The sequence below is a fragment of the Lasiodiplodia theobromae genome, assembly GCF_012971845.1.
Source record: "Lasiodiplodia theobromae strain AM2As chromosome Unknown scaffold_34, whole genome shotgun sequence".
Classification (NCBI taxonomy): Eukaryota; Fungi; Ascomycota; class Dothideomycetes; order Botryosphaeriales; family Botryosphaeriaceae; genus Lasiodiplodia; species Lasiodiplodia theobromae.
Window position 1 is genome coordinate 198,564 of NW_023336513.1, and position 27,836 is coordinate 226,399.

Here is a 27,836-nt window from a genome sequence, read left to right on the forward strand (position 1 = left end):
GCTTAGGGGAGGATGAGTTGGAGTTGCGAGGCGCGCGTGCTCGTTCGAATTGGATGCGGACAAGGAGCGGCGGGCTTCCGCGCGACCAGTGGCGGTGATCGAATGCGGAGGGCTCTTGCGGGCCGTTGACGCAACAGGGCCGAAGCTGGTACTAAGGGGTCTTGGGGCTGAAAGACAGGGCGTGTTTGGCAGGGCGGGGGGGCCTTAGGTCGGACGCAGGGTGTGAGCGCGGCGCATGTCTCCTGTCGGCCTGGGTGCTTGGTGCGCAAAGCAAAATGGACGGGCTGCTAGTGGTTGAGGAACGCCCGAGGTGAGTTTGAGCCACAGCCAGGCGCGCCGACGATCCCCACGCGCCGCTGCCCCACAGATTGGTAAAGCTTGACTAATTCGCTTCGGTCCAGAGCGGCGAGTCAGCGTCTGCTGGTGACAGTCCCAGAACCGCACCTCTCTGCTGTGAAACATATCTCTTCGAGGAGCAGCGCAACACAAAGCTGTCGTTACCCTAGCGCCGGGTCCGCCCCGCGCCCACCACTGTTACGCGCGCCCAAGCTCTAGAAGACTCCTAGAAGCTGTCACGCAGCACAATCTCAACGGCGGTGAGCAGCCATCAGCAAGCAAACACCAGGCCGTGCGGCGGCTATTTCTGGGGCCGGCGCGCGCGCGAGGATGAAGGATCGTCTTCTCGTCAATCTGCCCGTGAAGAGGCGGCCAGGGTCCCGTTCGACTATTTATTCCCGCCAATTCACCCACGCTTCCAGCCGATTGGCCGCACCCCACACCGCACCACCAAATGTCGTACCTCACCAGCCACTCTGCGCGAGTCTGAACGTGGCCAATATATACCGCACCGAATACTACCCCTATGCTGTACAGCATCCCATCCCCTCACACGGCTCCCCCACGACTACACTAGGATGTGACCCTACAGTCCATGGAGAACCAAGGCATGCCATGATTTTGACCGCCAAGACTGCATACGCTGTCAGCCGTTGCACTCGCCCTCATTGGATCGGTTGAAGGGAGTTGCACGTCATGAACACGCCCCCGCTTGGCTCAGCACCGTCCTGAAGTCATTGTGAACACAACTAGGCGAGCTAACACGCGGGAGAGCCTCCTCTTATCTAATAATGTTCAAGTCTTTGGAATTACTCGATTCTCAGCATTGCTCTCTTTACCCCAGAAGAGATGGGCCTCGAGGCCGATGATCGAGTGGCGCATTCTAAACGTCCTTAACCCGCGGCAGCGGCGGCTCCCGCTCCCTGAATGTTCAGGGTAGAGACGAAAGATCACAGTTTCGACTAAACCTATAATCCAGGGCATGTGCGCCACTATATCAGCCTGTCCAATGGCTATCACTCCTTGTAGGTAAAGATCTTACCCACGTGGCGTGCAACAGTCGTGCGGCAAGATCACCCCTCCTCAATGGATAAACTCTCTGCCATGCTTTGACCCCGAACTGATCTCCTGACCGAGAATGTAAAGGAACTTTATTTAGACAACATTCGATCGACCTCGGAACCGTAGACGAGTGAGACTGCATGCACCAGTTAAACCTGCAGATATAGGAATTTGCCCCTCTCAAGCTGCGGAAGTCAGATGGTCTGTTCCTTGATACATACTGGACAGTATCAAGTTCGATACCAGAAACATGGGCTAACAGTGGACACGATGCTCAACGGTGACATCTTCAAGTGAAGCTGCCACCACATCCAAACATGGGTCTTATTTGAACATCTTTAGATGTACTCTGTTGCCATTGTAACCGAATCGGTCTCGAATTGGATTTGTTACGTCTAATCAGTAGCAGTGTGGGGCCCCGCATTCCGTTTTAGGAAGTCACTATACAATTCGGAGCTCGGGGTTTCGGATTGATGGTGGCTTCGGAACATCCGAGGCAAGCCTTGACCTTCCCTGAACCTGGTGTCACTGGTGTTGAGTAACCAACATATAAGAGGTCCGCAATGATTGGTCTAGAGTGCACAGGAAACCCCGCAGCGCAAGACCCTGGCGCGCCTTCCTCGCCGCAAAACGCCGCAACTTCCTTCCCTCAACATCCCCGCAGTTCCTGGCCGTGCCTCTCTTACCTACTCCACCACGAACCCATGCTTACTTCCCAGAGCCGTCAGCTGCTCCGCTTGCCACTCGGCCATTGGCTCCTCGGGGATGCTACCCGGCGCCTCCATCCGCCTGCCCACCTCCATCACGAGCTCCGCCACGCCGCCGCCATTCGAAAACGCATACATCTGCGCGAACGCGCTCTCGAACGAAAACGAAAACGCCTCCGCTGCCGGGATGAAAATGGTATCATCGGCCGACAAGATGGCTGAGGAGTCCTTCCCTACGCAGAACCTGACCTTGCCGTGCACCACTACGAAGCAGTGATGGACGTTCTCCCACCTCAGCTGGCCGCCTGCCCCCGAGAAGATGCTGCGGCGGTGAGAATTACCCCCTTCAAGACTGACGACGGAAAACCTGCCGGCTGACTGCGCCGTCGTGATCAGCGGCCGCGCGATGGTGCCCTCGAGCAGCCACTTAGGGCCGGTATCCGCGCGCAGGAAGTAGGGCTGCAGGCCATCCGGCAGCCTGCTGTCGTCATCCACCACCCATGGCTGAATCTCGACGGGCGGGTGGTCGCGAACAGGGACCATGTCGCACGTCTCGGCCGCCTCGATCAGCCTCGGGATGAGGACCACCCTCGGGTCGCGCGCGTCGCCGACGGGGAACAGGGCCGCCCCGTCGTACGGCTCGCCGACGATCCGGAAGAACTCTTCCCAGCCGCCAGGGATGATCAGCCCCACGAACTCGCTGTGGTCGCCGAGGATCTGGTACTGGTGGATGACGCCCTGTGACCGGGTGGGTCAGTATCGGCTCCCTTCGTTCACTTCTTCTGCAAATATACACACTGGTGGAACGCTGGCAAAGTCGCCGGGACCCAGTGTCCTGGCTGTGTTGTTTGCCCAGACGTTGATGTTTCCCTTCAGGCAGAGGAAGACGTCGTGTGCCTCCCGGTGGTAGTGGAATCCAATGGGCTCGCCCGCAGACCCACCAGTTGAGACAACAGCAAATTCCATTTCCGTCTCCTTTCCAGTGACAAGCAGGCGCATCACCGAATTCGAGCAAGGTATAACGAGCTTTTCGCCCCTGAAAAGTGAGACGACATAGCTTGTAGCCGTACCTGGAGGACTGTCGACATCCTGTATCCTCCCGGTAGCTGCCATCGTTGTGGAATGATTGGTCGACGGTTTCTTGAACAGAGTGTACGCGCACGGGAGTTACGTCCAGTGGTACGTGACCTTATAAATACTAGGCATCTCGGCACCTCCGTAGAGCTAAGCCATTAGCGTGCTCACGGCGCCACCATGATTTGGAACTCCCGAGCGGAGTTTTCCACATTCCGAGTGGAGCATTCATGTCGGCCGAGAAAAACGGCCGGGGGTCGTGGCTAATCAATGGCTGTGGGCAACAGGTTCGACGTGCAATCCGGAGCTAGATCCACGCCGGGATGAGCATGAGGGCAGGGCTAGATGCATGTCCAATTCCGTGTGTATGCGGAATGCAATGCATGGAAATGCTTTTGGAGGTGTTGGAAATGCCATGCCCACCACTGGTCACTGGATCTTCCATTGCTCGACTCAATGAGCCTTGTAGATTCGATGCAATATACCGACCCGGCGAGATTGCGAGTTCTGGTTTGTAGCATCTTCTGTCCTTGGTCTATTCTTTCTTTAACCTTCCGATCCAAATTGCAAACCCCCACTTCCTTTCCAGTGATCTAGATGACCATTGACTTAATAATAGTAGATTCAATGAGGATCGGCAAATAAAAGCGAACCGCATCTCCAGATGGAGGAATTAGTCCGTCAATATGAGGAAATCTTCAAAGCGAACATCTGAACGGCCGCTGACTAGGTTTGGCTGCGATTCTACACTTCTTTTTTCTTTCTTCGTTCTCTACTTGCTATGTGCGTATACTTATTCTATCAACGCGCTCAACCCCTTCTCCAACAACTCTCCACAACCCATCACCAACCAAACCCCGCTTCCCACTCACGACCCCAAATCCACAGCCAACACCTTCCCATCCCTCGTCACCACATACAACACATCCTCATCCACCCCGGCCCTCCTCCCCCACGCCGCCGCCGTCGGCTTCACCCCCACCGCCTCACCCCCTTCATCCAACAACGCCACCACCTCCTTCTCCCCACTCCCAACCACCACCCTCACCACCTCCCCATCCACCCCATCCATCACATACGCCACTTGCTCACCTCCCTCCCACCTCAACACAAGATCATCCCCCTTGAACCCTCCCTCCGCCAAAACCTCAACTTGCCCCGTCACCTCGCCCTCCGCATTAACACGCACGCGGCAGAACAACTCGCGGTACATGTTCGCGAAGTACAAGTACCCATCCCGATACCGCACGCCGTTGACGCCGGTTGCGTGGCTGGGGTCGTCAGGCGGCGGCGAGGTGGTGCGATTGTCTGCGGGCAGCACGACGGCGATGCCTGGTGGAGAAGATAGCGTGACGCGCAGGACGGTGCCGGCGGTGCTGTCGGACATGAGGAGGATGGCGGTGCCATCATCACCGTTATCAGAAGGTGAAGAGGTAGATTGGCGAACAGTCGTCAACCCATTCAGGACCTTACCGCCAGGCACGGCGGGGACAAGCTCGTTGACCTTCACACTGGCGCTGGCGTTGGCGCTGGCGTCGGCGTCCGTGAAATCGACCCCCCAGAGCGCCCAGGACGGTGGGCTGGTCGTGTAGTTGCCTGCGACGAGGGCGAAGGCGTCGGGGCTCGTCTCGGCGATGCCGAGGAGGCTTTGGTAGGCCGCGAAGCGGTGGAGCAGACGCGCTTCTGCTGAGTTGTCATTATTGTTGAAGACGATCTCGTGCAGCTCGGCGGCTGGGTCGAGCAGCGTCAGCAGCAGGTTGCCGTTGGGTCGTACGGCGATGTTTTCGATCCAGGTGGCATTGTTGGTGAACTGGTAGATGGTGCGGGCTGGGTAGGTGCGTTGCTGCTGTTTCTCTGGCGTGGCTGCGGAGGAGGACGGCGAGGCCATGAGGGCTAGGATGGCGGCGCTGGTCGTGGTGGTGGGGAGTCTCATGGTTGTCGTGCGAGAGTTGGGTGGGCTCGGTGTAGTTGCTGCTACATGCTTTTTTTTTCTCTTTTCTTCAACTGACAGTCGATGTGGTTTCTCAGTCCGACAAGCCGGCGGGTTTGCAGTATTTGTATCCAATGGTCCGCATTGGGGGCGACGTCTTCCGCGCTCGTCCATTCGGCTTCGGTGCGGTAGGCGGGTCAGCGAACCTGCGCTTACACCCAAAAGCGACACCGAAAGAACCGGCGGCGATCCTTGGCTGTGGTGACGGTGACGGGCGGAACGCCATCCATCAATCCTTCGTGCAATGGATGACTCAATGCTTCGGCTCCATTTGGGGGCCATTCGACGCCCCAAGCAGCGTGCTTACATTGACTAGGCATTGAGCACCGGAGAATCCTACAGATCTCAAGTCATCAGCCTGCATTTAGCGTTTTTCATGCGAAACTCGGTAGTAGTACGTATCACACTGTCTCTGAGGCTGATTGAAGCTCAGCTCGCATGTTTCACTTGTTTGTAGTACAGACGCATAATTGTATTCAAAAATTTGAGATTCAATCAAGAATTATTAATTAGAGTTCGACGAGATATTTTAAGTGGCTGAGAATGCAGGAAGAGAAGATCCATGAATGTTACCCTTCTTCGCACACGCATACCACGACGCCGTGCCGGCTCGTCAGGGCGCCACTTAGTAAGAGTAAACTTCACTCTCGCCGTTGTCCGGAAGCCTGTAGAACCACACAATCTGAATCGTGTCTGGCGTGGGGTTATACCTCAGGACGTGGATGTTGCAATCGTCGTAAAACCCAAACTCGTTTTCGAGGTTGTAGCCCACATAAGACGGTAGCGTCGACGACCAGACCTTCTCAGAGACGTACCCAGACGGTCCATCACGACCGCTGCCGTAGTCGTTGTAGTGGTCGTTGTACTTGCCCTTGTAGTCGCCACCGTAGTCATTTTTGTAGTCGCCGCCGTAGTCCTGCTTGTAGTGGGTGCCGTAGTCGTCGCCGCCGTAGCCGCCGTTGCCGTAGTCGTCTCTGTCGTTCCTCTTCTTGTAGTAGCCGTTCTCGTTCTTGTCTCCCCACTTCTCCCACTTGTTGTCATCGTCGTGGTGAGTCTTCCAGTTGTTGTCATAGTAGCCCCGGTCGTGGTCATTGTAGTCGTCGTCGTCGTCGAGGGGGCAGTCGGTGGCGTTGACGATGCAGAACGGTCCGCCAGCCGCAAGGCTGTGCTGTGCGATGGTTGCCCATGTCACCTCCGAGTCGCCTCGCCGCGCCGGTAGGCTCACGTCGGTCGGTCGGTATTCGCACTCCGTCTTGTCGTTGGCCGTGATGATGAACGAATTGTAGCCTGACGGACTGTAGACGGAGATACCGCTGGGGTGGGGCCCGTGCCAGTCGGGAAGGATGTTCCCGTCACAGTCCCTGTTGCAATCTTGATTAGCTGCCGTGGAGATTTGATGGTGCTGATGGTGGGAGGAAAGAGAGTGCTTCAAGGGGGCTTCAATTACTTACTGTTGGGTTGCATTGATGAATCCCCATGCTCCAACAAAGCATTGGAAGGCTTTTGCGACTGCGTCGGATTTGTAGTTGCCCATTTTGCAGAGAAGAGCTGTAGGGGATCGACAGACTGTGTTTTTCGATGTCGTCTCATAGGATTCGCGGTGATTAATTGATATCTTTATACCTTTTCACCAGCTCATTGGCAGCATCAAGGCCTCCTTTGCTCAATCCGCAATCAGTCGCTCGTCCCCCGCTTGAGGAAAAGTTCCTATAAAATCGGTAGTGTCATTTTCCTTAACAACCATGGTGCGGCTGTTGTTTTCCCCACATCCCCTTCTTGATTCCCAGTTCTTCACGGGATGGAGAAAGTTCCGATTACCGCATTTGTACTAAACGTTCCGCACAACATCCGAGAAACTTTGTTGGGAAAAGGAGACTAGCGGAAAACATGCGGCTGAGCTGTGAGCATTTCGCATCGCGCATGTGCGAGCCCTGCCAAAAAGCTTGGCCTTCGCTTCCTTGTAGACTGAAAACATCAGTTTTCGTTACGTTTGTCTGGTCCGATCTCTTCGACGGAAAAAGAATATGTTGACGTAGGTTACACTTGCTACCGTTAATTCGGATGCAACTTCCGACTAGCTCTTGTTACTATTTGTTGACAGGGATATCTATTCTGCAGTCAGCTTCTCTCCCAGATTGGATCACAAGAAAACCTGCGTCTTTTGGGGTGCATTTACTTGAATTTTAGCCAGACAAAGCGGTGTACGCCTCCAATGCATCTACTCCAATCTCTCTTCTCCATCACCATTCAAAGTGAAATGATCGCGATGATAACGCGCCGTTGTGTTGGAGCAAATGGCGTGAAGTGCTCAGATGATCTCGCTGGTAGCCGAAGCCAACGGGAGAACGAGCTCTTTGAACAGCGGTATCTTCCTCGGCTGAAAAATATTCCTCTTCTGCCGAGGACCCGTCTTTGAACTCTGGACTACGGTGTTCTAGGACTTGACCTATCCCATTGAAGTCTTTTTGTTCCATGTTAGAAGGAATTCGCACCCCACAAGCCAGAGAATTTTGCTACACAAACTCGAAACGTTTGTCGAAGGAGAACGAACCTGAAACCGTCGAGGAAGAAACGGGCTGCCCTTGCGAACTGCCCAGTCCCTGTACGTGAGCCAATTCATGTTCCTCCGGATGCCTGTTCTCTTGTAGACTTTTTCCTGCACGTAACATGGACCCTTCGTTTATTATGCAGAGCTCTTCGTTTTCCGGGATAGTAGGCAACATCTTCTTCCTCGTCCACCGCCTAAGGTCGCTGTACTCCTCGCGCCACTCATCGATACCTCTATCGCTGAGAGATGGCGGCGGCCTATTCTCGTATTTATGGCTAGGGTCGGCGTAAGACATCTCCCATTCACTGGAATCGGTATCGGTTCCGTCGTCGTGCAGACTCGACTGGCTTTTTTCTCCATTGGAATCTCGGCTGTCCTTCATCGACTCATCTGAACCCCGGCTGATCGAGCCCTCTTTCTTCAGGCTTTCGCTATCATCCTCAGTGCTGATATCGTAGCGATCCTTCATCCGTATTGCGGATGATGCTACAATCGCCGCCCATGTCCGCCACGTCTGCAGCGAATCATCGTTGTGAACCTCACCTAACAGGTCGACCCACATGCTCTCCGCCGCGGTTATCGATTCGACCGGATCGTACTGCGCGATGAGTCGGTATTGGTTGACCAATGTAGTTTCGTAGTCCGTAGAGCCATCGACGAGCTGCAGAGCAACAGCGATCTGCACTTCGAATGTGCAGTCCAATGAATCATGGGCATTATGGAGAGCATCCAATACGTCCTCCTCGCTGTATGGGTAGACACTTTGTTCAATGAGGGACTGGACGAGGAATTCGGCATCTCTGTTTAGACGGTTGTGTTCACACCTGAGTGCCTGTAAGGAAGTGAAAAGCATTAATGAACACGTAAAAAATAAGGGAAAGAAGGGTTTGCGCCCTAGAAACTTACAATATTTCTCGCCTTATTCATGTCAAGGGCATGGTGGATTGCCAGTCTGGCATCATCTTTCGTAGCAACGCCGTCACGCGCTTGAACCAGAACTTTGAGGACCTCTTCTGCGAGATACTTGGCGCCGCCGAAATAGTGGGAGTAAAATATGTATCGATCTTTGAGCCATATCCTAAGTCTGCGCTGTAGCTCCAGAGGCGAGCGCATGCGATTCCATGATAGTATGTAGTTAAGCCTGCCGTCGTCATCTTCCTGGTCAAGGTAGTACTGTGCATGGTTGTCGAATTGTTCGTCGGCCCACTGCAGAAATAGAGAACGTGTTCGATTGGTGGTTCTTATCTGCTCTGTTTCATTGTAAGGATGAACTGCTCCCCATCCGATTGGTGATGCTGCATTTGGGGAGTTGATAGAAGCGAGAGTCGTTGAGCTGTTATTTGACGGGTCCATCGCTACGGTCGTTTAGCAGGGAAATGGAGCTTGGTGAAGACGGTGCATTTGATGCTGCTCATGTTCTGAATAATTATTTGTAGACTGAAAATTTTGAAACCGTACCAACAAAAAAGGGAATACCGAGCTCGCGTACCAGAAAAAAAGCTATTGGCACGCTCACTTCAGGGACCAGACCCCGTTTTCCTCAACAATATCGATCGGTCTCTTCTCGTCCAACGATCTCCGGCCAGCTTCAAGAATGGCGCCAGTAGCAATCGTGTTCTTCAGGGTAGGCAGACCGCGCTTATCGAGGTCGTCCAAAGTCACCCTGCCCTCCTTCAGGGCTGTGACTGCATCCACGAACTTCTCAAACGAAATGTATCCATATCCGGTCTGACCGTTGAAGTTTCCTTCCTCGTCCGGCGCATACTTCATGTAGAATCTGAGTAGGGTACGGTCAGTATTCACAAAGGTATAGTGAACAAAACCAGAGAATCAACTTACGGGTTGAACCACACCAGGCCCGCCTCATCCTCAGTGACGTCATACCCTCTCTTGGCCTGGTTTACTCTGACCTCGCCCTTAGCTGCCATATAGTGGAAGTACTGGTTGCTGTGGACGCCAGCCTTCTGTGGTGCTGTCCAGCTGGCAGTGTAGACACCGGTTGCTCTCTTCGAAGGGTCGGTCTTCTTCACCCAGTCGACCAACAAGGTAATGGTATCTTCGGTCTGCTCAACACAGCCGAGGTCGGTGGCAATGCCCTTAGCACCGCTGGCAGTCACGCGCACGGGCTTGAAGTCGGGCACCATGGACTCGTTGATGTCGATGTGGTGCGAGTTCAGGTAGTAAGAAATGTCGCTATCCTTGCCAGCCCACGCCTTGAAAGTCTCGAGCTGAGACTTGGGCTGCGACATGTAACTGTAGAAGTAGTTGAAGTCGCCCAGCTTCTGAGCCCTGAAGCGCGCATCGGCATAGGCAGGATCGAAGCGCTTGTGGTGCTCGACGAAAACAAAGACGCCATTCTTCCTCGCTTCCTCCAGCAGCGCCTGGTGGTGCTCCAGGAGTTGCACAGCGGGCTTCGTCACCAGAACATGGATCTTGCGCTGAATGGCGTACAGGGCGATGGGGTAGTGTGTGGTGTCGGGAGTGAAGATGGTGATGGCGTCGCCGGGGGAGAGAGCGTCAATGGCGGCCTTGTACGCGTCGGGATCGCGCTTGTCGTCGGCCGGGAAAGAGTCGAACGAGGTGTCTAGGCCATTGTAGGCCTGGGTGATGTTCTTGTGCAGATGGTCGCCTGCGCGGCGTCAGTTTCACGAATTGCGCCGAGTTCAGCAGGCACGCGCACGAATGGCCGGAAACTTGTTCCCCGAGGTGCCCACCATGCTCAGCTTGCCAACCTTCCCTCTCCGCCGGAGATCGAACAATGTCAACCCGACGACACCGACTTTCTTGTCGGAGCCAGACATTCCACCACCGACGAAGCCGGTGGTGTATTCGCCGGTGCCGACCTGTCACGCGTTAGTCGACCAGAAGACGCGTCGAGGATGGAGGGGCACCGTCTTACCATCAACACATTGAGAGGAGCCATTGCGGAGGGTAAGTTTCGCGCGGAGAGAAAGCGAATCAATCTGGAGGAGGAGAGTCGAGGACGGGCTCGATTCTAGTAGGCGCAACGGGAAACATAGTTGCGTCGGCGTCTGCTCGAGCGCGCCAGGAATTGAAGGCGCGGAAAAATGAGGCCGACGATGAGGGGCAGCGTGGGGCAGGCGGCGAGCGGGCGGCGTGCAGCTGCGAAAGTCGCGCAACTCCCCCGGGCCCACGCTTCCCCAGGGCCAAGAAAAGGAACACCCCACGCCGCGGGCCGCCGCTGATTGGTGCGAAAACTCCAGTCCCCGCCATCAACAGACACCCCCGGTTCTTCCACCGTCTGCTGCCGACCCTGACCTCGCAAGCACCACGGCCTTAACACACCACCAGCAGCGCCCCCATTAGTCAATGACACGTCCGGTTGTCGGCAATATGCACTACCGCCAGCCCAGTCCATTGGTCGATCAACGCACTCACATCAGCAGGCCTAGACGCCTGTTTCCCTTTTGCCGTCGCCGCAACATCGTCGACGGAACACCGAGTAAAAGTGGGCTGCCGCCGGCTTCGGGGTAGCTATGGCGGCACCTGCCCATTCCTCGTCTGCCCTTATAAGGTAGGTTTGCCTGCCGCTTGCCTGGCCGCGTGCAACAAAGTATTTCCTCTTTCCATTCCATCCCAGGACCTTGATACCCCCTCCTCTAGACCCTAAGACTCTAGACTTCAGACTTCACCATGGCAGCAAGGACACCTCTGCGCGCGGGCATCTACGCCCCGCTCATGACCTTCTTCAACCCCGACACCGAGGAGCTCGACCTGCCCACGCTCCAGAAGCACTCGGTGATGCTGGCCAAGGCCGGCCTGGTCGGCCTGGTGACGATGGGCTCGAACGGCGAGGCGGTGCACCTGACGCGTGCGGAGCGGACGTCGGTGACGCGCGCGGTGCGCGAGGCGCTCGACGGCGCCGGCTTCAAGGACGTGCCCGTCATCGTGGGTGCGTCGGAGCAGAGCATCCGCGGCACCATCGAGCTGTGCAAAGAGGCGCACGCCGCCGGCGGCGAGTACGTGCTGCTGGTGCCGCCCAGCTACTACCGCTACGCCATGGACAACGAGGCCATCTACTCTTACTACATCGCCGTCGCCGACGCCTCGCCCGCCCCCGTCCTCATCTACAACTTCCCCGGCGCCGTCGCCGGCATCGACATGGACTCGGACTTCCTCATCAAGCTGGCCCAGCACCCCAACATCGTCGGCACAAAGTTCACCTGCGGCAACACGGGCAAGCTGACCCGCGTCGCCCTCGCCACCAACGCCGCCACCGCGAAGAGCGCCGGTGCCGGCTACATGGCCTTCGGTGGCTTCGCCGACTTCACCGCCCAGACCGCTGCTAGTGGCGGCTCCGGCATCATCGCCGGCGGCGCCAACGTGCTGCCCAAGCTGTGCGTCAAGATCTGGCAGCTCTGGGGCGAGGGCAAGTACGACGAGGCCATCGAGCTGCAGAAGGTCCTCAGCAAGGGCGACTGGGAGCTCACCAAGACGGCCATCCCCGGCACCAAGTCGGCCATCGAGTCCTACTACGGCTACGGCGGCTTCCCCCGGAGACCGCTCAAGAGGCTGAGCGCCGAGCAGGCCCAGGCCGTCAAGGACGCCATCGCCGACGCCATGAAGGTCGAGAACAGCCTGTAGACGTTTTTCGATGATGAAAAAGAATTGCTTCCTTTAGTTTCTGCCCATATCCCCATTTTCCACATGGACTTTTATGATCCTTAGAGCACCCAGAAGCGCAAAATGCTTGTCACTTAGAGGTTATCCTTGAACGCATGAAGATAGTCTTTATATCTAGCATTTAATGAAGATTGTTATGTTCAGATGAAACCCACACTCCATCCAGCGAGCTTCCAAACGAAGGTGAACATCCGAATGCCACAACGAAAGGCCATCCAGCACAAAATTTTGTTGAGAGTCAACATCAATTAAAACATCCAGGAAGCAAGCGCAGGCCGCATCTTCACTCCCTCGTCTTCCACCAATCAGCCTCCAACGCCGGCAACGGCGACACCTTCTCCGCAGCCGCCAGCGCCTGGTCGATCAAATCCCAGAATCGCGCTACGTCCAACGTGCGCGGTATGCGGACGCCTTCTCTCCTACCTTCCTCTTCCGCCACCACTTCAGTGATTAGTGTGCGGCCCAGCTGGCCCACGGCCTCGGCGTCGGCCAGGTTGAGGGCCGGGTCGGCGCGGTGCTCGCCGTCGGTGACGACGCGGACGGCGAATCTCTCGCCGCCGTTGTCGACGAAGAGGTCGGGCGCGAAGGTCGCGGCCACGGCGAGCGGGTCGTGCAGGGGTGGGCCGTCGGTGAGGGCGAATCTTTGCGAGTGGAAGAAAATGTTAATGGAGGGGGGTTTGACGCTTTCCTAAAGGGGAAGGTCTCTTACTCTTCGGCGTATGTTTTGGCGAAGAAGGTCATGATTTCGTGGAAGAGGGCGCGGATGGGCGTTGGCAGAGGCTTTTCGGGGGAGTCGCGGGCTGGGATACCGCCGGGGAGGCCGAGGAGTTTGCTTTGGACGGATGGCGTGCCGAGGACTTGGTGGGTTACGTCGAGGGGCATGATGGTGGTTTTGGGGGCGATGATGGGGTGGGTGAGCAGGAACTGGGCTGCTTCGGGGTCGCACTGGGGATTTGTTAGTGGGTTTCTGGGGGATTGTTATGTGGACTGGCTAATGGCAGATCTTGTGCAAACTAGAGCTGGAGAGAGACGAGGAATTGAACATACATAAATCTGTTTAAAGTTAGCAACATGTTTAATGACCTATTGTCATATAGATGCACCTACGTTAAATTCTGCGTACGGCGTCCAGTTACCAACCCTCTCCCCTTCACCCGCTACCCTTCCCAGCGGTGCATCCGTGAAGCCGCCGCCTATAGCACCGCCCATGATGCTGAAGCCCTTCAGATGCCCCGCCAAATCAGGGTGCTCCTTGATGACGCGTGCCGCATTCGTCAACGTTCCCGTCGCAACAAGCCAAGCCGTCTTCGGAGGCGTCGTGATCAGAGCCTTGTACATGGCCTCGACGCAGTCGACATCCCGGACCGCAGCCCGCACGGGCTTGGGCATGATGGTCGTCCCATCCAAGCCAGACTCGCCTGTAATGTGTGCGACGAATCCGTCAGCGAGCTTGATTCCCCGTGGACCAAAAAATCGACCGAACCAGGTTTCAGGTGGTGCTATCGTTCATGTATGTACCGTGGATGCTGGCGGCGTGCACAGCGTCGCGGACGAGAGGCTTGCTGGCGCCAGGATAGAGAGGAATGTCGCGGCAGCCGATGGCTTCCAGGATGCTCAAGCCGTTCTGAGTGGTGTGCTCGAGCGACGCATTGCCGTGGACGGTGCTGACGCCGAGAAGATGGACGTTGGGGTTGTGCGCGGCTAGGAGGAGGGCGAATGCGTCCTGGGATCGGAATCAGAGGTGATCAGACCGGATGAAGAGCGAAGACGTACATCGTGACCTTTACGAGGGATTAGCAAGGAATGCGGCGCCTGAGGGGCAGAAAGCTGTACCAGGATCAACGTCCAGCCAGAGCGGCGTCACAGAGGTATTTTCGGCGGACATTGTCAACTCGGTTGTTTTTCGTGTTCACGGAAGTTAACAAGCTTCACGAACAAAAGTTGTTCAAGGATGAGAGTCATTGAAGCCAAGAGTGGGTTGGAGCGGGAAGGCTGCATCATAGCTCGGAGATAAGCGGCGGGGTGTGGGGATTCAGGGACTCGGTCCGTTTCTGGAGCTCTGGACCTCTGCCTCCATGTTAGCTTGCGAGACTCATCCAGCGTTCCAGAGAATTAGCAAATGTGAGTGGCCGGTGGTACAGCTTCGTGTAGAACGAGTCATGACGAAGAAACTTTTGTAGGGCTAGGCAGGGAGGCTGAGTGGAGAGATTGAGCGGAGGGGCTGAGAGCTATCCGAAAGCGGATGGTGTTGCAGCTTACGTTGCGCAGTATTCGCGAGCCATGGCCAATGACAGCCAAGTCAAACTGCGCTTACTTTTAATTTCCGGCCCCGAGCTGAGCCGACTCCCTTCTCACCTCAACTCCGAATATAATATGTACAGGTAACCACAGCCGGATCGTGAGGACCCGCTTGCTTTCTTGCTCCACCACATCATTACCCGGCATTCCGACATGTTTGGCTACGAGTTCGTGACCCTCGACAGCGAGCAGAAGGCTGTTCGCCGGAACTTGCTGGATCTCTATGGGATTATTGCGCAATGGTCCATACTCGCGGTGTTTATTGTCGCTCAGTTGGGCTTCGTTGTGAGATGGGCTATTCTCCGCAAGTCCAGGCAAGAGCGGCCTCGCTCTCCTTTCCCAAATAAAACCATGAACCTTGAGGGGAAAGCCTGGTATTGGTATTTTGAAGAGCAGCTGACGCGCTTCCGCTGGTGGGCCGACGAGACTCTCAGGGAAGGCTGGTTTACCAAGGGCGAGTGCATCTTCGGGCTCGTGTGGTCACTCTGGCTTCTTTTTCTCTGTATTCACAGAACTGGTAATGGTGAGTTCCTGTACAAGACATTAAATATGCTGTAATTTCTGCTTCGCCGCTTTCTCGTCGAAATTCCACGGTTGAGTTCAATATATTGACTTTTGCTTCTAGACTATCTACACCTCACGAAGCGCTTCGGCATGGTTGCAGCGTCCCAGCTTCCGCTGCAGTACTTGCTTGCAATGCGATCCGCGTACTCTCCTATCCAGATGTTGACTCGTCTATCGTATGAGCGTGTCGTTGCGATTCACCAGCTGCTAGGCAAGATCCTCACCGGCTTCTTCGGCTTACACGCGGCATTTTACCTCAACTTCTTCGTCCGATCCGGCGTTCTCACTAAGCGTCTTGGTGATGTGGATGTCATCACCGGCCTCATCGGATTCGTCATGTTCGCAACCATGAGCACCACGGCCCTCAGCTACATCCGCAACTGGAATTACCGCATCTTCTTCACTACCCACGTCCTCCTCGCTATCATTCTCGTCGACGTCCTCATATTTCACGTCTCTCACATCCGCACCTATGTCTTCGAAATGCTTGCCGTATTCGTCATTCTTCAAATCTTCCGTCAAGCCAAAATGCGGCAGTTCTCTGGCTCCATCACTCTAATCCCCGGCACCAATCTTGTCCAAGTCACGGTGCCGCTGCCCTTCGACAAAGACGCAAAGGAATTCAAACCTGGTCAACACGTCCATCTTAGCAAGCCGCCGTTGGGCCAACCTTCACTCAGCTACGCAAACACGTTCGCAATGCGCTACCGCACAAACCCTTTCACTGTCGCCTCAGTCCCTGCGAAAGACAGACAACTGCTCCTGGTCGCCCGCTCTCTCGCCGGCAACACCAAGCACCTCGCCGCAGTAGCGCGCTCCCTCCGCAGCCAGACGACCGACGGCAACCCCACCATCCCCTTGACCATCGAAGGCCCCTACGGCGCCTCTCTACCAGACCTCAACGACTTCGAGCACGTCCTCCTCGTAGCCGGCGGCGTAGGCGCCACCTTCACCGTCCCGCTCTTCCGCAGCCTCACCGAGGGTGCCAATCCCGGCGACGCGTCGCCCGCGCTACGCACCCGCGTCCGCTTCGTCTGGGCGGTGCGACGGCTGGCCGAGACGCGCTGGGCCTTCCCACCGACAACACCCGACGCTGCCGGCAGCTCTTCGTCGTCTTCATGCACGTCCTTTGCAAACCAGGACATCGACGTGTTCGTGACGCGTGGTCCTGGCGCTGTGGATGAGGACAGCGGCCGCGAAGGATTGCTCGCAGGTGATGACGATGAAGAAGACATCGAGCTCGCCGACGCTCAGACCCTCGTGAAGGAGGACGAGAACAACGGCAAGGAGGAGAAGCCGCATGGCCGGGTCATTTCCCGCGGTCGCCCGGACCTGGCTGCCATTGTGGACGAGGCGTTCGAGGCGTCGTCCGGGGCGGTCGCGGTCCTGGTGTGCGGGCCGGATGGGATGGTGAAGGAGATGCGCAGGCACGTTGGCTCGTGGGTGAGAAGGGGAAGGGACGTGTTTTGGCATGCGGAGGCTTTCGGCTTGTGAAGGAGGGAAACCATTTGGAGGTTTGAAGAAGTCAGGATCTACCTACTGAATACGGCAACCACGACTATCTGTCCTCGCTCTTCCTATCTACTTTAAAGACTCAGTTCTCTTGCATCACCAGACACGACACTTTCATCCATACACGTACCGAGTCTTATCGCTCAGCAACAGGCAACCAAACATGGCAGTATGAAATGCGCAATTACCTCCACCAAGCTTAAATCCGATTTAACTGACTTCCACAAAGCTCGACCTCGAAGCGGCCACCATGCGATGGATCAATAGCAACAAAGACCCAGCTTATCTCTACCGCGATTCAATTGTAATCGTCCGATACCATGTCCACTGCCTCCTCGAGGACGCGCTCCACATCGCAAGGACGGCAAGGGAGTCGCACGAAGTATACAGGGAGGAATTCGCCAGAAGAATTGCCCAGATGCGCGCACTCAAAACCATGGCCATGGAGGCCGACGAAATTCCGGAAGGTCTTAAGGATCGTGGTAAGACTCTGGCGTTTGACTATAGCACCGAATTCAATGGCCATCTCCGGTATATGAGGGTAAGTGAGAGCAAGAAAGAAAACAAACAAACAAGAAGGAACGAAGGCTGATTTGCTCTCTTTTGCGTCTTCCATAGCGGCTCATCAGAGGCCTCTATGGCATGACCGACGCGACCGACTTCCTCTGCGCCTCGCTCATGGAATTCTTTGATCTCACCTGGGAAGGAGGGAGGACAGAGAGCGTAATACGAAACCTCGCGAATGCGCTGTGGGCCATTGATGACTCTAAAGACCAAACCACCGAGAGGCATCTGTCCAATGTTGATGAGCTGGAAAATGTCTTCTCGGTGGAGATGGTGGACGCCGTCAATCATTACTACGTGTGGACTCAGAGGGAGGCACAGGATGCCATGGACTGGACTGGAATGTCTATTTTTAAACGCGAGAGTCCAAATATGGGAGAGGTAATAGACTGGAGACTACCATCTTGATAGGGAGGGGAGCTAGAGCAGTCGTTCGGATACAGATGCAGACTTAATACTATCTTTACGATGGGGAGCCAAAGCAAATGTTCGACGTGAATGTGAATTTTGGAATTGCATAAATATATTTGGACATCGGATCCAATTACCCAAAATGAGTTTCGCCGCAGAATGATGAAATAGAACATGGTGATGACCGGAATTGGCAGCTTTCAAGACAGGACTAAAGGGTGATCGCAACCGAAGGCCAGCGTGAAGAATAGTACCCCTCAAATTGCCGCTCCCCTCCCCCTTCTCGACGCTGCCTCGTCACCTCGACACTCCGCAACCACCGGTTTCGTAAGCTACGGTTGTTCTTACCGATGATAAGCTAGTTCAAGTACCCATCCCTACAGTCGCCCATCTGTTACCGCTAGGTCCCCTTTGCGAGTCAATCTCTACAGTTTTCATGGTACCACTGGGACCAACACGGTCACACCGCCATCGCCGCTTGAATAGCTGCCTACTGCGGAGACAAGAGGCAGCTGAGCATGTACTACTTGATAGACCAACGCTGATAAGGGGATGGCGACATAGGAACACATGAAGTCGTATGGGGAAGAGTTTCTGTTCATTTAGCTTCAGACCCCTGTAGAGCGTAGAAGAGGAGCACAGCATCGGGCTATGTTGCACTATATGCGGACCAAGCCTTACAAAGTTGCCTTTTCCACCAGTGCTTTGTGCGAGTGTACTTATGGGTGTAGTTGGATTCAGTTTTCGGACGTGTTCGTTCAAATTTGAAAGGTACATCCACATCTAGATATCTCGAGTGCCCACGCAGGAAAGAGCTTTATATCCATTTTGGTTTACGTATATGCATCGTGAATCTACACCCTCAGATCAAAGGTGTCATCGTCATCAGCCACCGTTCCAAATATCTCCTCACCAACGCCACACCACCATAGCATCCCATCATAAAAAAGACACGTGCACACAACCAGCACGCACACTCGTTCCTCCCCCTTCGAAGAAACACGAACCCTCACTGATCATACACCCCAAACAACGGAATCGCCGAATCGCTGATCCCCTGCACCGTCACCTCCTGGCCCCCCATGCGCGTCGGACTCCCAACAGCCGGCGTATTGCTCGGCCAAGCCCACAACGCATCGAAGTCAATGTGCTCCTCCGCGCCCGACGAGCCGCCGTCGTCGCTGCGGATGCTAGGGATGCCGCCCATGCTGTCGAGCGCGTTGAGGTCGAGCAGGTTCGACAGCGACAAGTTGCGCGACAGCGTCGGGGGCGCGCCACTAGAGAAAGTGCTGCCCGCGGGCGAAGCTGCTACTACGCGCGGCGTGCCGGCGCCCGAGGCGGGCGCGACGGATTGGGGCCGGTGTTGGTGCTGAGGCGTCGGGGCGCCCATGGGGGCGGTGGCTGTGGGGCTGAGGAGAGCCGAGGGGGGCAGTTGGCCGGCGGCGGCGGCTTGTTGGACCGAGACGTGGGGGTGGGTGAGGTCGGGTGGTGTGGCTTGCTGGCCCATGGCGCTGGAAAAGTCCTGCTGCGGCATGAAGGATTGCTGGGGTTGTTGGGGTTCTGAGGACACGGATGGGCGTGACGCTGAGCTGGGGAATTGTGGAGGGGTGGGTTGATTGAGCGAGCCCATGAGGTTGGGTTGAGGCTGTTGCAGTCGGCGTCGACGGTCGCGTTGTTGGCTGACTACTTCTCTGAAGGCTTCGAGGATGTGGAAGAGCCTAGAGGCTTGCTGATCGCAGTCGGCGCAGTACATCATGATGTTGATGCCGTTGGAGATACAGTGGTCTGCTTCCCGGCTGCTGTACAAACCGGCAAACTCGTTGGCCAGGAGAACCAGCGTCGCGGCAAAGAGGAAGTACATCACAGCAGGATTCCGTCGTGGGAGGTAACCAGCCTCGTACGCGGCTTGAACCAGGACGATGCTGTGTGACGAAGCAATAACGCATGCCTCACTGAACTTCTCCATGCGAGGATATTTGTGGCGTTGATGGGAGCTTGCCGTTTGGTGTCCCATCTCTTTCTGCGTCTCAGCATTCATAATGTACAGGAAGAATGGCCGAGTGAGGAGGATGATCGAGTGGCAATAGAAAAGGTTAACATGAAGGATGGCAATTCCTTGACTGGGACAGGCCGCTGGCGCTTGCCGCCAGTGTAGTTGAGGGGCCAACGCTTTCGGCCACAGTTTGCACACATCAGCTATTTCTTGTGCCAGACGGGTGCTAATTTTCCGTTGTTGATAGACTTCCTTGAGGATCCTTCCGATGACAGAACAACTTCGCACGGCGGCCTCAAGCGCGCTGGCGTTAGTCTTGCCTTGGTTTATTGTGGTTTGGAAAGCCGAGTCAAAGCCAAAGGCATCGTGCTCTTCGGGCTGCGCGGGTCGTAGAGTGTCGCCACTACAATCATCCTCGGAAATGGCAACAGGTCTACCGAGGGAGAATGATAGGAATCTATCCATGACGAAAAGCGAGCGCCACAGATTCCGTCTTGCCGCTTGTTCGTCTTGGCCAAAAATTACCATTGTTTCTTCTCGGTGGAGTCCTAGGGCGTATGCGGACCTCACAGCCATGCCTTGAGAGTGTCAGCTTCTGAGGAGTATATAGCAATGCTTCATTATCGAGTCACATACCGAGTAGAGCGAAAGCTGTGTTTCTTTTTGATTTTACCAGCATGTAGTATGACATCAATAAAAGAGCCTGAACGGACCAGAAATCGGCATCTTCGAATCCGTGGAGAGGATCGTTAAGACTTTTGGCGTTCATGTAGAATACCTCGGCCCTATCCGGATGGTCCCTGTGGAGCTTATCGATAATAGCAGCGTCCGGGGTGTCAGGGCGAGGAGTCGCTAGCATGAGTCCAATGGCGAAGACAAGGTTGAGAAGACATAACCATGGTGGCTCGGTAGTTAAGGGGTCGGAATAGCAGCGCTCCAAAGCAGCAGTAAAGGCATGCCTCTCGAATACTTGACAAAAGCCATGCGTATTTATGAAGAAAGACTCGACCAGAATGTAAGCGGTCCTCTTGTCCGGTAACAGGTGAGTATGCCTCATGTTTGATGGCAGTGAGAAAGGAATTTCAGTGATTTTGTGTCTCCGCGGGTCCGTGGTGAATGCTGATGGCCCTGAGACGTTTTCCACCATCATCCGGAGAAGTTGAAGGAATGATAGCGACGCAGCATCTCCTACGTAGAGCAGTCTTCCTGTCGGGTCCTGGAGCATTCGCATCTGCGAATAAATGACGGCTTCTTCTTCATTGCCATCAGTACTTGCGGTATTTGAGGTCCCGTGCGGCTTAGGCGGATCTTCTACTCTGGTTGCAAAATGCTGAAGAGACCTCGCGGCGGCCTCAGCAGCCTCTAGAGCATCAGGCTCAAAAGCCTGGGTCACCGAGTGGATAGGCTTAGGGTTTGATCGCTTCTGAGACTGATGCGCATGGGACTTGGGCTTCTGTGACGATGTCCTCTGAAGGCTTGACGAGCTTTTAGGGTGGCCATTCGCACCGGCATTGTCTTTGCTCCTCTCGCCGGAGCGGGCCGGAGAATCTCCTGAACCATTTTCGGTTTGGACCTTCTTGGTAGGTGGGCCATCTTCTGGAGGGTCGCCCTCCCGGTCGACGTATATGCAAGTAAACTTGCGCTACAGGCGGCACATGAGTGAGGTCGGATTCCCCGCACGGGAGTGAGTTGAGTAGTACCTTTTCGCATGTGTTGCAAGGGTAGAGACCGTTACACTACAGCGGTAGTTAGCAGGGACAATCCCAATGATGCCATGGCCAACAGAGGGCCGATTCGTTCAGTGGCGGTGGCGAGCCATTCTCTACGCGGAATTCACAATGACATGACACGAGACAAGCTCAGGTGAGCACGGCCGCAACGCAAAATGCACATCGCGGGCGGACGGGTCACGGCTTTCTGGATTGGGGCAATGGCCATATTTGAGGCGGCGGGGAACGGGAGAGCATGGAGAACGGTTGCATGTGCTTGGCGGGTGAGACGGGAGCTTGCACGGGGCGACCTGGGGACGGAGACGGAGGCGGAAGTGGAAGCGCTGGGTTCAACGAGGAGACGTGACTCACTTTCTGCTTCCGGCGTTTGCAGACCTCGCAGGCCTGGGCGGTCCTCTGGCGCTGTTCAGGCGGTACCTTTGGGCGCGTCATGTCGGAGGAGGGCGCTGGTGCTGGGCAATTGCCGGCGGTCGATGTCACGCCGTGGTGGATCTTCGGATAGGAGCTGCGAGCTGGAAGCGCGTCGGATGCTGTCACGGCGACACGGCACGGCGCTGCACCCCGCCGCGGGGCCCTGATAGTCGACTGCGAGCGGTCACGCAGTCCGAGCTCGTTCCGGTGAACGCACGCCCCGGAAGCGACTGGTTGCGGGCTTCGATCGGAGATTCGCCCAGCGGTGGTGTTGGGTGCTTGGCCTGCCGTCAGTCGTCGTCGGGTGCCGCACCACACAGCTCAGCCCTACCCGTCCACCAGCGCCGTCGCAACAACCCCGTCCATTGAGCACCATCATGGCGCCCTCATATATACCCGCCGCCGTTCCCGCGGCCCCTCGGATCTGGGTGCGCTTACGAGCGGTCTACTTTTCCTCCTCCCTTGCCGCAGGCCCTCCCTTCGCCATTTATAACCCTGCGTCTGCTCTTAATCTCGCCCTGCTCACTCCCCACTACCGAGTGATTGCCAGTACCTGAGAATGACCGCTGTAAACGGAGCGCCGAACGGCGCCGCTGCCACTAATGGACACCCCAAGGACGCCTACTCCATGGAAGCCGAGACGAGGAAGTCGCTCGCAAGCCTGCTCCAGCTTGCGAAGACCCAGATCCCCATCGAGTGCAGAGACGTCATCCAGAAGGCCAATTTCACCACCGCGAACACGGGAAGCCCGTACTTTCCATGCCCCTTCAAAGAGACGGAGGCTACGTCGGCCTTGAAGGCCGTGGAGGCGGGCATGGCCGCTGCCATCGCCAACCTGATCTACGGCGAGAAGGACAGGCAAATCACCGTCGATCTCGACCGCGCCTCTTCGTTTCTTTTCTCCGCATACCTCTCCACCGTCGACGGCATGAACAAGGCACACCCGGACGTGAAGTCGAAGCTGAAAGGTAGGCGTTTTCTAAAACCAAACTCTTGCCATTGGCTTACACAGAGTAGACACCGACCTCCTGCAAGCGCAATCCATCCTTTACCGAAGACTCTCCGCGAATCTGTACGAGACCAAGAACCCGGGCGAATACTTCCATCTTCACGGTTCTCTTGAGGCGACGACCGCCTTGAACATGGTTGGCCTTGAAGGACACAGACCGGACATGACGGATTATATGGGGTGTATCAAGCTCATAGAAAGCCACGTTAAACAATTTACTGCTGAAGAGCTCGAGAAGATGAATGCGGAGAAGAGGCAAGCTGGAGTCACGGCTTTGAAGTGGGAGGAATTCAAGGAGACAAGTCATGTAAGGCGGTCGAGCGAGTTCCCCGGACGTGGGCTAACGTGCGTTATAGGGCAAGACATTGCTGCAGGAGCCCCCGTGGAGAGTCGAGCAAATAGAGTCGGATTCTCCGCCCGTGCCCTTCCCCGGCCTCTCCACCGCAGCACCGAAGCCTCAAGTCCTTGCTGGTATCAAGGTTCTGGAGCTCTGCAGGATTATTGCCGGCCCCGCCATGGGCCGCGGCCTCTCGGAATACGGCGCGGATGTGATCAAGGTCACTTCGCCAGATCTTCCCGATGTTCCTTTCTTCCAGGTTGACGGAAACTTGGGCAAGCACACGGCGGACCTGAACCTGAAGAAGCCCGAGGATCGCAAAGTGTTTGAAGAACTTCTTGAGACCGCTGATGTTATTTTGGATGGCTACCGTCCCGGCTCGCTTGAACGTCTTGGATACGGCCCGAAGCAGCTCATTGAGCTCGCCCAAAGGCGCAAGCGCGGTATTGTCTACGTGGCTGAGGACTGTTTCGGACATGTTGGCGAGTGGGCAGGTAGACCAGGGTGGCAACAGATTGCGGACTGTGTGACTGGTGTTGCATGGGCGCAGGGACAGGCCATGGGCTTGAATGAACCGGTCGTTCCTCCGTTCCCCATGAGCGATTACGGCACTGGTTGCATGGGCACCATCGCCGCGCTCGTCGGGCTGTACAAGCGCGCCAAATACGGTGGATCCTACCATGGTACAACGTCGCTCTGCCAGTACGATATTTTCCTCTTACAGCAGGGGCTCTACTCGAAGGAGTTGATGGACAAGCTTCGGAAGGTGCACGATCCGGCATTCTTTGAGCTGAGACACTACGACTCAGTGGACGAGGTGGGCAAGCGTGCGCTGAAGACGATGAGGCTGACACATCCCGAACTGTTTGAGAGCAAGCATCTCTTCGAGAGCTACAGCCGGGGTTTCGATGCGCCTGTCAAGTTCGTCCGGCCGGTTTCAGAAGTCGAGGGTACGTGGAACGGCTTCCTGCGCAACTCGAGACCCAACGGATTTGACGCGCCGACGTGGGAAGGCTGGGAGGTGGACGAGGAGATGTTGAAGTGCTGAGCATTCGCATTCGCATTTTGCATTCTCGGTTGGATACGATAAAGCATGTCTGGGACGAAGGCGTCGGTTCAGTAATAGTAATGCCATTTACAATGTAAAGATGAACTATAGCCAGGCTGAAGCTGGTGGTGAAGGGCGATTTAAACAAGGTGGGCCAGCAACGGACATCAGTCGGAGACGCCGCGGACGAACACCGATTGGGTGCTTGCGGATGTGTTGCGGAGATTGATGTCACAGCGCGGGGAGAGTGGGCATTGACGGGCCGACATGCGGCGACCGCGTTGTGGATCATCGGAGCTGCTGGCGACAGACTTGCGCGAAAGTCGCCCAACACCCAAGACAGCTCTACAACACCCCGCCCTCGCCCTCACTCCTCCGCCCCGGCGCCTGTCCGCCCTCCTCTTCCCCGCCGCAGTTTCATATTTGACATGGGCTTTTTTCCACTCAGCGCTCGCACCAGACAGTAATATTTAAGGGCCACGTAATTTGACATGGCCAGCATTCAAGAGCTCTCGCCGGCCCACTGCGTGCTGCTTGCAACTCACTACGCCGCCGACTCCCACATCGATGCTTTGCGCTCCCTTTCGCTAGCGAGGCCTGATGCCTTTACCCCGGAGACCCTGCTGCGCATCTTGCTCACTTTCCTACCTGAGAGTGCCGAGCCCTCGACCTACAACACCTACGCCCAAGAGGTCGCCTCGCGCTTCTACACGCAGCAGCTCCCCAAGATCGATGTCGATACCACCCCCGTCGCCGACGTCTCCAATTCGAAGGCTCAGAAACGCGTCAAAAAGCTCGAGCTGCTGCCTTTGGCACACGCATCATGCGCCGACCTCGACCTCGACCTCCTCACGCTTTTCCTCATACACCGCGCATACCGCATAGACGCCGAGACCGGCTTGCTTGGCCTAGTTCCCTCGCTTGTCGACCCTTTCCTCGACCACTCCCAATACCTTCGCGCATGGTTCATCTCCAATGTGCTGCCGCTCCTCCGTCTAGACTTCGAGTACTACCCAGACGAGGGCTCCACAACATCGTTGGAGAAGTTCAGTGCCATTCAGGGCTCACAAGGCGTAGGATTCTTGGTCCGTAAGGCGGAGGAATCAAGAGCGGAATCAGCTTCCGATGATACCAGAATAGCTAGGGACATTAAGGGCATCGTCGGCCCGTGGATGTATGGTTTTGACCAAAGAAAGGATCGGAAAGTGCACGACACTGCGCGCCGCAGTTCATCCGTCGGGATCTCAGCAGCGGAGAAAACTCATCAGGGCGAGAACGCTGCCCCGGGCGCAGCGAGGAACCATCATGACTGGGAACATGTCTACGCGTGGATGGTGCGCAAGGCTCCGCAACGCTTCGATCTCATAAGCAGCGCTGTCGAATACTGGGATGGGCCAGGCGATGTCGACCTTGGCGGATATGCGGATCCCAGCCGCCAGGATGGTCTTGACGAAGAAGTCCAGAGCCACCTAGAAAGGCGATATGCCCAGGCTGTCTTTGCCTCTGTCTATTCCGCCGAAAGCGACAGCAAGGACACGGTCCAAGCCGCACATAGTGTTCTTGTGCGCTTGTCCCAAATCATGGAATTTATTCCGCCTCCGGATCTCGCTTCAAGCGTGGAAATGCTACCTAAAATCGAGGGCCATACAAGCATTCTCCACAGCACTACGGCCGCCATTCTGCAGCCTGATACCCTTCTGAATCCCAATCATCCGTTGACCGTTCCTACGGTAGAGACATTCTCCCTACTTCAAATCTTTGTATACTCTGCCTATATCCTAGCCGACCTCGGACATCCGATATCTTTGAACAACTTGGCCAAGTTCCGCTTTCATTCGGATGAAGATGATCAACTTCAGCTGGTTATCAAAATTCTCAAGAGCCTCTCTAACAGAACCAAATTCGACGAAGAGTCGTGGAAATCAGCCCGCAGCAAGCTCATCTGGCTCTGGAACTGGGGCATGGATCCGGGTGAGCAACACGCCGCAAACGGTCCTGGCGTTTTAGGGAAGATCGCGAGGTTCTCATTGGAGAAAGAGATATTGACATCGCTTCTGGTGGCTGGTCAACTCCAGCTCGCTGTCCGCATCTACCTGCCTGAGGTGAGAGGAGGGGACCACTTGCAGGATCAGGACATAGAAGAATGCGTTCTTCGCCAGGTTATGCAATATTACGACAATGCCAGCAACGGAAATGTCACCCGTGGCGGTATGAAAAAGGCATTGGATATCATGAGTGCCTTCCAGCCCCATTTTTCGAACTCTCCCGGATTCCTTTCAACAGAGGCCCTGCTCGCCGCTACTCATTCTTTGTCCTTCTACTCGCTAACACTTCAACACGGGGTTCCATTCCGGCCAGTTAATATCAGGATTAGCGAGGACCCAGTGTCTCTGATTTCTAAAGTTTTAGAGCAAAACCCCAGAAGCTACACCAAGCTCGATGACTTGGTCACCATTGGACAAAATCTGGTTGCTGCACGGTTGCTTGAGAAAGAGGGCCCCCTGATCGAAGAGTCAGATGTCGATACAGAAGAGCACAAAAGGCAAGCTTCGCGTCGTGTCATGGGCATGGCGATCGAGGCTGCGCTAGCCGAGGACGATTTCGAAACCGCCTACTCCTTTGTTGTCAACCGCCTCAACCCCTCATTTGATCCGACCGCATCAAAGGACTCCCCGAGCGCCAATCGTCAGGTAGACGACATATCTTGGAGAGCTGCGTACCTAGCCGGACGTCATCGCAGCCCCAACAGCTCTCTAGCTTCGTCAACGGCCACAGTGGCTGGCTCGCCCGCTCTCCGTCGCTTGGAGCAGCGCATGGAGTTGCTCTCCCAAGCATTGCTTCTAGCCCCACCCTCATCAGTGCCTGAAGTCTTGACAGCATGGCGCCGCTGCGAGGAAGAAATGTCGGCTCTCCTTGCACAAGAGAATGAAGCAGAAGAGCGCTTCAACGATCACGCGGACAGCAGGGCCCCCGGCGCCTTTCCTACCCAGGCAGCGTACATCCAGCCTCGCAGAGAAGTCGGCCGAAGTGCAACAGAAGAAGCACCCATGGGACTCTTCGACGTGGCACGAGGAGCGGCAGCGGCTTTCAGTAAATCTGCGTTCCCGCTGCGTGCTGGAGCTAGCGGTAGCGCCAGCGGTGGCCAGGACAGCGGCAGGTCCTCTCTCGATGCTTCCCGGAACCTGTCGGTTGCGGGTAGTGATCTCGGTAGTGGTGACGAGAGTAATAGGGTGAGGAAGAGGGATATGGTTGCCAATGCGGTTACGGGTGGACTGGCTTCTGGAATCGGCTGGGTGTTGGGTAAGTTTCCACTCTGCGATAACTCTTGCGGATCATCTGTTCGTCTGCGTACTAATTCGCTATAGGTGCTACACCTGCTGCCGAGAACCAACAAGGAAATAGATGACCAGGGCCTCACATAGGTAGATCCCAAGAGAGCCGTGGTGTGGTATTTTAAGATCGTTTGGTGCCTTCCAGCACCTGATACTAGTAACGAAAACAGATAATGGCATCGTGAGACCAAGCAATGAATTCAGTTAGACTTCTATTGAGCAGCCAGAGATGTTGCAGCCGGCTAATGAAATATGCCGAGCAATGG

At 55.8% G+C, this 27,836-nt stretch overlaps 10 protein-coding genes across 10 annotated transcripts; 4 read left to right on the forward strand and 6 right to left on the reverse strand.

Annotated features, from left to right (window-relative positions):
- Window positions 1–2,084: 2,084 nt before the first annotated feature.
- LTHEOB_9862 (Cupin domain protein) lies at window positions 2,085–3,218 on the reverse strand (the record flags this gene model as incomplete). Its single annotated transcript, XM_035519496.1, has 2 exons — window positions 2,085–2,843; window positions 2,904–3,218. 2 exons carry the CDS (start codon window positions 3,216–3,218, stop codon window positions 2,085–2,087), a joined length of 1,074 nt encoding a protein of 357 aa, XP_035368445.1.
- Window positions 3,219–4,047: 829 nt separating this feature from the next.
- LTHEOB_9863 (Six-bladed beta-propellerlike protein) lies at window positions 4,048–5,112 on the reverse strand (the record flags this gene model as incomplete). The annotated part of the gene is made up of 1 exon (XM_035519497.1): window positions 4,048–5,112. The coding sequence occupies one exon, from the start codon at window positions 5,110–5,112 to the stop codon at window positions 4,048–4,050; it is 1,065 nt and encodes a 354-aa protein (XP_035368446.1).
- Window positions 5,113–5,794: 682 nt separating this feature from the next.
- On the reverse strand, window positions 5,795–6,703 carry LTHEOB_9864 (uncharacterized protein; the record flags this gene model as incomplete). Its single annotated transcript, XM_035519498.1, has 2 exons — window positions 5,795–6,530; window positions 6,621–6,703. The coding sequence occupies 2 exons, from the start codon at window positions 6,701–6,703 to the stop codon at window positions 5,795–5,797; spliced, it is 819 nt and encodes a 272-aa protein (XP_035368447.1).
- Window positions 6,704–7,682: 979 nt separating this feature from the next.
- LTHEOB_9865 (D-galacturonic acid reductase) lies at window positions 7,683–10,640 on the reverse strand (the record flags this gene model as incomplete). The annotated part of the gene is made up of 6 exons (XM_035519499.1): window positions 7,683–8,549; window positions 8,624–8,923; window positions 9,248–9,494; window positions 9,557–10,346; window positions 10,398–10,560; window positions 10,617–10,640. The coding sequence occupies 6 exons, from the start codon at window positions 10,638–10,640 to the stop codon at window positions 7,683–7,685; spliced, it is 2,391 nt and encodes a 796-aa protein (XP_035368448.1).
- Window positions 10,641–11,371: 731 nt separating this feature from the next.
- Window positions 11,372–12,322, forward strand: LTHEOB_9866 (Dihydrodipicolinate synthetase; the record flags this gene model as incomplete). The annotated part of the gene is made up of 1 exon (XM_035519500.1): window positions 11,372–12,322. The coding sequence occupies one exon, from the start codon at window positions 11,372–11,374 to the stop codon at window positions 12,320–12,322; it is 951 nt and encodes a 316-aa protein (XP_035368449.1).
- Window positions 12,323–12,644: 322 nt separating this feature from the next.
- LTHEOB_9867 (Uridine nucleosidase) lies at window positions 12,645–14,246 on the reverse strand (the record flags this gene model as incomplete). The annotated part of the gene is made up of 7 exons (XM_035519501.1): window positions 12,645–13,002; window positions 13,071–13,306; window positions 13,409–13,414; window positions 13,469–13,779; window positions 13,880–14,084; window positions 14,135–14,142; window positions 14,195–14,246. The coding sequence occupies 7 exons, from the start codon at window positions 14,244–14,246 to the stop codon at window positions 12,645–12,647; spliced, it is 1,176 nt and encodes a 391-aa protein (XP_035368450.1).
- Window positions 14,247–14,812: 566 nt separating this feature from the next.
- On the forward strand, window positions 14,813–17,707 carry LTHEOB_9868 (Ferric reductase; the record flags this gene model as incomplete). The annotated part of the gene is made up of 4 exons (XM_035519502.1): window positions 14,813–15,182; window positions 15,285–16,666; window positions 16,965–17,276; window positions 17,354–17,707. The coding sequence occupies 4 exons, from the start codon at window positions 14,813–14,815 to the stop codon at window positions 17,705–17,707; spliced, it is 2,418 nt and encodes an 805-aa protein (XP_035368451.1).
- A 1,012-nt stretch (window positions 17,708–18,719) lies between these two features.
- LTHEOB_9869 (uncharacterized protein) lies at window positions 18,720–21,865 on the reverse strand (the record flags this gene model as incomplete). The annotated part of the gene is made up of 4 exons (XM_035519503.1): window positions 18,720–20,281; window positions 20,340–21,345; window positions 21,404–21,439; window positions 21,785–21,865. 4 exons carry the CDS (start codon window positions 21,863–21,865, stop codon window positions 18,720–18,722), a joined length of 2,685 nt encoding a protein of 894 aa, XP_035368452.1.
- A 538-nt stretch (window positions 21,866–22,403) lies between these two features.
- LTHEOB_9870 (CoA-transferase family III) lies at window positions 22,404–24,238 on the forward strand (the record flags this gene model as incomplete). Its single annotated transcript, XM_035519505.1, has 3 exons — window positions 22,404–22,812; window positions 22,862–23,160; window positions 23,210–24,238. The coding sequence occupies 3 exons, from the start codon at window positions 22,404–22,406 to the stop codon at window positions 24,236–24,238; spliced, it is 1,737 nt and encodes a 578-aa protein (XP_035368453.1).
- A 491-nt stretch (window positions 24,239–24,729) lies between these two features.
- Window positions 24,730–27,644, forward strand: LTHEOB_9871 (CaiB/BaiF family enzyme; the record flags this gene model as incomplete). Its single annotated transcript, XM_035519506.1, has 2 exons — window positions 24,730–27,538; window positions 27,604–27,644. 2 exons carry the CDS (start codon window positions 24,730–24,732, stop codon window positions 27,642–27,644), a joined length of 2,850 nt encoding a protein of 949 aa, XP_035368454.1.
- Window positions 27,645–27,836: the final 192 nt, after the last annotated feature.